This window comes from Piliocolobus tephrosceles, chromosome 16, assembly GCF_002776525.5.
Source record: "Piliocolobus tephrosceles isolate RC106 chromosome 16, ASM277652v3, whole genome shotgun sequence".
NCBI lineage: Eukaryota > Metazoa > Chordata > Mammalia > Primates > Cercopithecidae > Piliocolobus > Piliocolobus tephrosceles.
In genome coordinates this window covers 49,945,270-49,955,543 of record NC_045449.1, presented here as the reverse complement: position 1 = coordinate 49,955,543, position 10,274 = coordinate 49,945,270, and the positions used below count along the sequence as shown (strand labels likewise).

Below are 10,274 nucleotides of genomic sequence, written 5' to 3'. Positions count from 1 at the left end.
GCCCCCTGCCCTGGCTCACCTCCCCCTTCACCGCTGGCCCACAGATGCAGACCCTTCTTCTGTGCTGGCTATGAGGACACATGGAGTGGGGTTGATGTCATTCAGCAGGGTTGTTTCCAATGAGCCCATCACCATCCCGCTGACTCTGTGAGAACATTCTGGTTCACTGTAAACTCCCTCCCTTGCTTTCTTTTTCTTCCGGTCATGGCACCAAATGTGAATTAATTTGTAATTCACTAGCTAAGGAATTATTCCAGTCCTCTAAATTCCTCATTTTTTAAATCATTTTGAGCCGATAGAGTAGCCTTCCCAATGAGGTAGGCATTATCTCCCTTTCAAACATATGATTTGTCTGTCAGCCTTTCAGTCATTCTTTCCTCTTGCAAAGCTAGGAGGCTCTGCCTCCCATGCTCTCCTGCTTTCTCCCTGCTCTCTCTTTGCCTCTCTGTTTGATCACGTTTGCCAGAATTTTTCTATTTTATTAGTTCTTTATTGTGTTCACAAAATATATTTTATTAAACTTTTCATGTAGAAATCTTTTATTATTGTTTTTTGTATTTTTTGTGATTACTTTCACTGAGTTTTCTGATTCATGGGCGAGGTGGGAATGCAGTAGAAGAGGATTCTCAAAGCATGATTCCAAAGTAAGACTTCAGGTGTGAACTCATAGCGCCAAACTGCTCCAATGTCACAGATCAACTAAAATAAAATAGAAGCTTTTCACTGTTTCAATTTGACGTATGGAATGCTTTCGGATAGGTAAACCCCCAGTATTGCTGTTTATAAGTTCATCCATGATTTTAGAACTTAGGATATCACGGTAATCTGATATCTGTCTGAGAGACAGAGTGGGCTTCTCAGTGGGAGAAACAGCATCTAGTGCTGTAAGAGGAATTCCTTTCATGAGAGCTACACATATATGATCATAAAATACTGGTGAGGTCAAGTATGCAAAAGCAGACCTGCGGCTGGCACATGTGCTCAGTATCCTCACAGTGTAACACCTCGCATGTATGATTAGCATATAAAATCTCCACCTAGCGGTGTTTTTCTTGTTGTGGTTGTTTTTACTATTAAAATGAGGGAAAGGTTACTATGAGCTGAACCTTGAGCCTAGCTGTGCAAGCAGGACCCCAGAGAAGTCCCTGCCCACCCTCCCACACACCCCACCCCAGGAAGGAATTTGTAGTTAAGAGTTTCTTGAGCTTTTGGTGCAAATTGGCTGGAGATTGGGGAAGCTACATCAGGAATAAAGGGCTTTTGCTCTCTTTCCAGGCTGTACTAGGTACCAGGGACTTGTAACCCCCTGGTGGTCTGCTGGTTTTCTGTAGGGCTCCTTATCTTGCGAAAGAGGTAGGTGCTGATGCACAAAGGTGCAAGTGAAAAGAGCCTGCTGTGAAAGATGCCTGCTGGCTTCAAACAAGGGACAAGTCAGTATGGCCTTGTGAACCTTAAAAATCTGAGACAGGTCTCAGTTAATTTAGAAAGTTCATTTTGCCAAGGTTGGGGTTGTACGCCTGTGACACAGCCTCAGAAGGTTCTGAAGACATGTGCCCAAACGGGTCAGAGCACGGCTGGGTTTTATACCTTTTAGGGAGACATGAGACATCAATCAACATATGTAAGATGAACATTGGTTTGGTCCCGAAAAGGCGGGACCACTCTAAGCGGGGAGGGACTTCCAGGTCATAGGTAGATAAGAGACAAATGGTTGCATTCTTTAGAGTTTCTGATTAGTCTTTCCAAAGGAGGCAATCAGATATGCATTTATCTCACTGAGCAGAGGGTGACTTTGAATAGAATGGGAGGCAGATTTGCCCTAAGCAGTTCCCAGCTTGACTTTCCACTTTAGCTTGGTGATTTCAGGGCCCCAAGGTTTATTTTCCTTTCACGTTTCCCCACTCTTCCTCTTAAAAATCTTTTGGAGAAAGCATTTTAGAAGAAAACCAGTCTCTGGTCTCAAGTTTCATCTGATATTTCATGGCTAAGATTGTTTATTCCTAGACAGATAATTCCTGAGTTATTAGGAAAGTTCATTTTTAGCAGGTTGTGAAGTTTCATGTCCTATGAAGAGAAAAAAGGGGGAGGAAGGAAAAAAACAAAAATAAACAAAAGAACAATCCTGGGAAATCAATATGGGCCACATTACTCTGAAGTCCATACATCAGTAGGCAGGCATGAAAGTGGCTTATGTATGTAAATAGGTTGCTGATATTTTCTTCTGAAGTTTAAAGTGTCTAGCTTCAGTTCGCAGGGCTTTACAAAAGCACAGCTGAGTTTTCAGTGACTCCAAATTAGGAAAAATGGGGGAAAGAAGAAGAAAAGAAAACTGAAAACAATCTTCTGAAGATTTGTAGCCACGAAAAATTAGAATTCAGTCCAAACTGTGGAAAATAATAAAAATGGAAAAACATTAGGCAAGACTAGAATCTAACAACAGGTACACTATCAGTTTTTGGATTATAATTCTTCTCTCTCCCGTTTCCCATTTTTACTAAAGACCAATCATGGCAGGGCTGATTTGCTTTATTATGCTTGGCCTGATTATATGTATACTGCACAGCCATAGTAAAAACTGTTTTGCATAAGCTTTTAAATTGGCTTTGATGGAACTGAAGCAGGATGTTTCCCTGACCCCTTTGTGGGACTTGCGACAGGTGTGCCTCGTTTTTTCAGCCTGCCACTCTCAACTCCTTGCAGGAGGGAGCATGCAAACAAATGAGGCAGGAACTGGAGTGCATGAGTGCTGGAATCGGCACTTCAGCGCCCTGGATCAAACCTCACTCACTCGGACCTGCTGCAGTCCCCTGCTTGTGGGAGGAAGCATGCAGGTGAATGGGTGCAGGAGCCAGAGTGAGTGCTTTTGGCCCCTGGCTGGAGCAAACTCTGTGCGGACCCCTCAGCAGCATCCAGTGGGGTGCCTTCGACCAATAGCCCCAGGGGCCATGTTACAGTGCTCTTTTAACTCTGCCTTCCACTGATGGCTTAAGTGTTAACAGCTCAGTGAGCCCTCCACCTTTTCGTGTGAGACCGCTGCCCTCCACCAGCAAGGGCAGGGGGTGAGTGTGACAGCCTTTTGTATCTGCTCTCCCGGCTCCCAAGCTCTTGTCTTGTGTCCAGGAAAAGTGAGGTCACATGAACCAATCAAAGGATGGTAAATGTGGGGGGTTTTGTTGCTGATGAAAGTGGCTCTTAGCAGGAAGGGGAGCTGAAAAAGGATGGGGTGGGTAGGTAATCTTCCCCAAAGCTAGGCTCTATCCAGCCGGATTCTTCTCCAAAGTTACGCCATCAAGCTGTCCCTCTAAGTCAAGCTGCTTCTCTCTGACGTCCAGCTGTAGTCCCTAACATCCAGCTGCTTCTTGCCTCTGCCAGCTTAGTCCGGGGTCTTCACAGGCACAGGATGGGACAGGATGGGGCCATGAGTGGTTTAGAAAAAGGCAACTTTCAAGCAGGAAAACAGGGATATAAGTTCTCCCTTTGGGCCATGGTTTCAGGCTTTTCAGCTTGAAGGTGGGGTTTTGTCAGGGACCTACCCTTTTCTGCCTAGAATTTCTCTGTCCCCTGTCCCTGTCAGAACTTTATTCCATAGAAGGAATTTCGAATAACACTTTTGGAAAGCTTAGCCTAGCCATGGATTTGTACCATCGAATACCTATGAGTTGGGTGAATTCCTCTCCTCTTAAGGTTCCAAGATAAACTTAGGGATCCTGGAACTGTTAGAAAGTGACATGCTTTACTTACCACAAGTCAGGAACCCTGTACAGGGACTGTGTAGACAAGGTATGAGGCCAGTTCTCCCAAGGGGCTTTTATTGACTCCGTAAGTCAAGTTTGATTGCTTAAAGGAGAGCAAACCGTTCCAGTCAAAGCCTTGGTAAAATGACCAATTTCTCCAATTGTGTCCTGTTACAAATGAAAACAGATTCTTATTGCACTTATGCAAATAACTGTATTGCCATAAGTTAAGAATACTCACAGATAGTTTCCAATTCTGGAGAAAATCAGGTAGAGAGAAACAAATATGCTCCAAATATTTTTCACAGGAGTATACTAACTTGTTAAAAGCTGACAATAACTCAAAAGAAAAGTTTCCTTGACTGAAAGAAACAAAACAAGGATCAGCAACATTTTAAGCAAAAGGTCAAAAAGATTACTTTGGTCTTCTATTAGTTCAGTTCATGCAGTTAATTCCTGTTCTGCTTGATATTCATGAACATTTCAGGTCTCCATGAGTTCTGAAAGCTTTTCCTCCATTCTCATGTCACAAATCTCCAAAGTTATTAGAAACTTGCATTCAAGAACACTTGTTAGAGTTTTACAGCTGATTTTAAGACCATCTTCCTAAAAGAACTAAAACAAGACAACAACTGTCCATGGGTGACAAAAAGTTTTAGGGCAGCCATAGTCCAAGGCACAATTGACAAGAAAATTTGTTACTACTATGCACACATAATTTAATATAGCAATTATAATTATTACTGTTAATGTACGCCATGTCATATCAGAATTATAGGAGTTTCCCATAATTTTGGTGCACATACCAACGACATATTTATACAAATACAGCCCAAAGAAAACCAAACACCATTTTATATTTGACAATGCTTCCTGTATAATTTTTATACCAAATAAATCAAATTATTTCATTTTTGGACTTGAGGGAAACTAATATCTTAAAGGATTAATTAGGTCAGAAAAACACATAACTTATAATTTGATTTTGGAAAGTTTGTCAAATATCAAAGGTTTAAAAAACTTGATACGACAGGTCATCATAAAATAAGTCAATTTTTCAAACAAGAAACCCAAATAAAACAGCATTAAAGCCAATTAAATTTCTTCTTCAAAATTTTATAAACAACCTAAAAAATTTTAATCTTGACCATAAGATATAACTTCCATAAGCCTTTCATAAGCTTTATAACCTTTCTTAAGGGGTCAGTTAACACTTCAAGAAAACCTTGTTAATCTGACACAGGGGCCCATATGTTGGTACCGCATCAGTGTGCCTTTGACCTCAGTTATTAATTTGTAGAGAAACTGAACTTATTTTATCTCTCAAAATCAGCCCTTACAATCTCACGTGCCTACCTCTTCTGTGGTAGCTCCTGAGCCTTGAGGAGTTGAATAGCTTTGATTTCTGGCCTTATGTCTCAGGAATGCAGTTTATTTTCATTGGCATCTTCTACCAGGTCTGAAGATGAGGTTTTAATTGCTGTCAGTGTTTAAAATATAGTAGATCTTGGTGTCCTTTTTAGACCCAGGAGTCAAAGGCCTGTAACTCAATGTCACAGGTACTTTCAAAGTGCATGCAGAAATATACATGAATGTAATAACCTGAATTTTTTAAAAATTATCTCAGTTTCTTTTCCCTAAGCAAACCAATAATAATGGCATAGGAATTGTTTCAATAAGCCATAAAATCTGTTAGGTCAATTACCAAAAAGCAAAATAAAAGACCTTCTGCACTGCACAGAATATTACATTGGAAGAAAACATTTTCTTTAGACTTTTAGAAAACATTGTTAGCATCAGGCCACAACAAACAGAACTTAAGGAAAAGAACTTATATGAGCTGAAAATGAGTTGAAGGGGAGAGAAAAGAGCAAGTAAATAGTTGAATTTTAGGTTAAAACAATTAAAATCTCCTGTAATTTATTAAGAGTAAATTAATCCCTTAAGAAAATCTCATCACTCTTACTAATTATGTGGTAAGCGTTTTTTTTTTTTTTTAACATCAAGCCCAATCTTCAGGAAGACCATTATCATTGCCCTTTAATTTTAGACAACTTGATCATATAAAAGTTTTTTGGTGTTTTTTTTTGAAATAAATCCTCTTAATGTGACTTTTACAGACCATGATATGCTTGGACTTTCTGGTTTGTTTTGAACATCCATCTTTCTTAAACAATCAGTCGTTTTATTCTAGGTCTAAATTTACCATACAAGATTCTTTCTCATATGAAATTATTTCTCTTAAGCTTTCTTACCAAAAAGAATCCTCTTTACCACCCCCCCCCCCTTTTTTAAATAACTTTCTTTACATCTCTCTTATTTCCTGGTTCCTTTTACCTTGTTTTATACATAACCTTTAAATAGGCATTGAATTAGACAACAATTGTTCACCTTTTTAAAAAGGAATTGTTTACCTAGATTATTTATGAAAACTACAATAGTCATCATTTAAAGTTATGGAGCTGCCATAGGAAAATTATAACTGAGACAGTGAAAAAGATCTGACTTAACTGACTCCATCTTGCTTCTATCCTCCAAGCTGTTTTTGTTCAATCCTGGGCACAGGCCAAATATACTTTGAGAGGAACATAGTTTCTAGTTTACCTTTAAAACAAAGATTATAACAGTTCATTCCCAAAACAAATCTTACTGCCCGTGGACTAGACCACCAAAAGCCACAAGATTAGAAGTTACAGCAATCTGACTAAATTCAAGATGTGACTGTTTTTATTAAACCAATATCAATGTCTTATTTATTAAATATTACACAATCAAAGATCATTCTATTACAGTTATGTGACCCCATGCCAAATTTGGACACCTTATAGTATTTGACAGGGATAAGCTTGAAATTGCTTAATTAATAAATGCAAACAAAAATGCATGCTGGAAATTCTTAAGACATGTCTAATATTACTTTATCAATAATTTTAAAGCTAGCTTATTTATTAAAGATTTTACTTAAGTTACATAAACTTGAGAAAACATTGAACTAGTTTTTTCTTTGTTCCTGATAAAGTATTTGATCCAAGTGCTTTTTTTAAGTCAATTAATTAGAGCTCTTTTATATATTTTTGGTAGTGAGACATTGTGTATACAACACATAAATATATAGACGTAGTAGGCATGCTGATAGAAGTACCTCTTATAGATTCTTAAGGTGCTTTTTTCCCTATCTTAGACTTCCAAATTCTCAATAACCTGTTTTACTCCCCTATGGAGTTGTCAGCTAAATAGCCTTAAGTTTGCATATTAAAGGAAACAACTCAGGGAAAAATGAAATAGCAAAATTTATAACATAAAGTACAGAGAGAAAAAAGTCTGGTGGTGCTAGAGGGAAATTAAAATGGATTTAATTGCCAATTAAACATAAAATTATAAAAATTATAAAGGCCTTTTAAATACACACACACACACACACACACACACACACAAATCCTATAGCTTTTACTTCAGAACTTTAGCCATGAGATAAATACAAATTCAAATGGTATTTCTGGTTCTAGATCCTTGAGGAATCTTGTGGCTCTCATCTACCATTATACACAACAAGGTCAAAGCCAAAGAGGTCAGGTCATGCGATACAGGAAAGCAGAGGTTTAGACTTAAGAAGAATCTACCCATGACTCTTGAAACTCCACAAAGAAAACAAAACACCCCAAAAGGGGTGAGTGGCAACCTTTGTTCTGAATTCCTTAAGGGGGTTCAAGTCATTAGAAGACTTCTCTAGATTTGTTGGTACTACAGATGGCAAAGGGGAAAAGAAGTATAGGGTGGAAGAAAAGTAAGTAAAAGAACATTTGTTTTTTAAGACAGGAAGCAAACACAGAAACCAAGTGCATGGTTCTTTAGTCCTTTTTGTTTGTTTGTTTTCTTCTTTTGCAGCTGCAAGGAATTTTAGCCAAATTAGAGAGGTTTTGTTACCCATAATTTTGAATTCTCTCTAGGGTTTGACCAAGTCATGTACAGTTGGTCAAGTCTGATGGGAGAAAGAGAAAACAAACAACAAAATACTCCAACAATAGAATCACCAAGCACTCTAATGATAAGGAGAAATTAAGACCAGCTGGTTGTTAAACTTTAGCCAAGACAAAGCCCCAGTTCAGCTACTTACCTAGGGATGGGTTTCAGGCTGAAGGCTGCTTTCTACCATCCTAGAAGGAGGAAAAAACACTCAAACTGGTCTTCACTGCTGAGAGTGAGCTCAAACGCTACATGTCTTAAGCAAGTAAAACTCTAAAAACAAAAATAGGTGGGGGAGTTGTACAGCAAAATGAACTTTAGATCTTTACTGAATTTTGGAAGATCAGGGATTCTCTGGGGAGGGTGCTCCCAGACCTCAGCAAATTGTCCTATTGGTTTAAGCCATGAAGTTAGCTCATGCTCTTACCAGGCACCAACAGGATATTTGTCAAAGGTCAGGGGCATCTCCACTCAGAATCCCTTCATGATTACCAAAATGTGAACCCTGAAAATCTGAGACAGGTCCCAGTTAATTTAGAAAGTTAATTTTCCCCAGGTTGAGGACGCTCCTGTGACACAGCCTCAGGAAGTCCTGACGACATGTGTGTAAGGTGGTCAGATCACAGTTTTGTTTCACATATTTTAGGGAGACATGAGACATCAATCAACATATGTAAGATGAACATGGATTTGGTCCGCAAAAGGCGGGAAAATTCAAAGCAAAGGCAGAACAGCTTGAAGCTGGTAGGGGTCTTCCAGATCATAGGGTATATAAGAGACAAATGCTTGCATTCTTTTGAGTTTCTGATTAGCCTTTCCCAAGGAGGCAATCAGATATGCATTTATCTCAGTGAGCAGAGGGGTGACTTTGAACAGAATGAGAGACAGGTTTGCCCTAAGCAGTTCCCAGCTTGCCTTTTCCCTTTAGCTTAGTGATTTGGGGCCCCAATATTTATTTTCCTTTCACAGCTTCCTAACCTTATTTATCCTGCCTCATGTTTCAGAAGGTGTCATAACTCTGTGATTAACATCTGGGCAACATTTTCTTAAGACATCAGAAAAAATGTGAAGCTTATCAATGATATCTGAACAAATCATCTTAAATTTGATTGGCTCAATAGCTTAGGGTCACTTCAGAGCTGATAATAGTCAAATAAAAGTAAAACATCAAGAGCAGGTGCTCCTACTAGAATGCCAAGTTATAATCACTTACAATATTATTTCAGATTCAAATTAAGGCACCATTCTTGGGGATTTAAATTAGGATATGCACCCCAGCTGCGACCTACTCAAAGCTATGAACTAATTCCAATAAAATCATTCTTAAAAACAAAAGTGAGTCTTGAAATTTTCAGCCTTGCTGGGTTTATATATGTTAAGATGTTAAGTATGGAGATGTTTAAATTATAACATAAACCTGTAGAGACCACAGTCAGAAGTATACCATGCTATCCAGATGAAATACAGCTCAATATGCTTTTTTTTTCTCAGCAGAACTCACTGGGAAATAAAGTCCACTTTTTAATAATAAATTCCAAAATATTGTTTATTGAGTGAAATGAATTGAGTACATTAAATTCTTTATAGAAGATTTCCCTTCTTTCACTGGTGTCTACTTTTCAGAAATTTGATTTTATCTTTTTTTGTCAAAATAAGGACAATCGTATGACAATTAGATATAATGTGTTAAAGATAAAATGTGTTTCAAGAACTAAGGCATGAATTAAATCTGTCTTAATTTAGGATATTAACACACCTGTGCACACCCACAAACACACACACACACACAAATATACACACAGCACTTTTATTCCAATACCTTAAATTATGTATATTTGATATAGCATGTATCTTCAAAGTGATTTCAACATGGGTTGCTCTTCCTGTATCTTTGTGTAAAATATAATTGCTAGGGAATCAGTAAAATAATTATGAAAGCAATAGAGAATGATACCAATGAATTCTTATGTGCAGAAAAGTTTATTAGAAAGCAGAGATGCAACAAAGCATAAGAAATTCATGCTAGGAGAAACACAGAATATAACTGGGCCCCTGGGTCTGAGGGTGCAAAATCAGTGACAAAACTGGTCCTGCAGATAATGTCTACCTCACTGAGAAGGAGAATCTATACCTCAAAGTGATAAAGAAAACAAGGAAGTTAGAGGATTGGAATAATTTCTTAGTGGATTACAAATTAATTCCTATTTGATGCTACCACTGGAAGAAAAAGAAAGCAAGGGAGGGAGCTTAAAATGAACCAGAATATCCTCACAGAGTCAGTGAAGTGGTGATGGGCTCATTGGAAACATGAGGTCCATCCTATTGAATGACATCAACCCCACTCCATGCGTCCTCATAGAGAGCACAGAAGAAGGATCTGCCTCTGTGGGCTAGCGGTGAAGGGGGAGGTGAGCCAGGGCAGGGGGCTCAGCAGCAAGAGGATGCGCAGCACAAGGGGCGGGGGCAGGTGGAGATGACACAGGTTGGGCGATAGCAAGTGGTGTGGCAGGAGACTCGGCCACAGACTGGACGCAGGCAGCAGCAGGGGCGGCAGCAGCTGGATTCACAGCAAGAGGG

General features: G+C 38.9%; 1 protein-coding gene across 5 annotated transcripts in view; it reads right to left on the bottom strand.

The window, feature by feature from the left end:
* Positions 1 to 9,664: 9,664 nt before the first annotated feature.
* LOC111537419 (keratin-associated protein 4-8-like) overlaps positions 9,665 to 10,274 on the bottom strand; it is a 10,527-nt gene continuing 9,917 nt past the window's right edge. For 4 of the 5 annotated variants that reach the window (XM_031934333.1, XM_031934330.1, XM_031934332.1 and 1 more), the window contains one exon: positions 9,665 to 10,274. In XM_031934333.1, the coding sequence (XP_031790193.1) occupies positions 10,125 to 10,274 (150 nt within the window). In that variant the 3' untranslated portion in view covers positions 9,665 to 10,124. The other variant, XM_031934334.1, reaches the window with a different exon arrangement.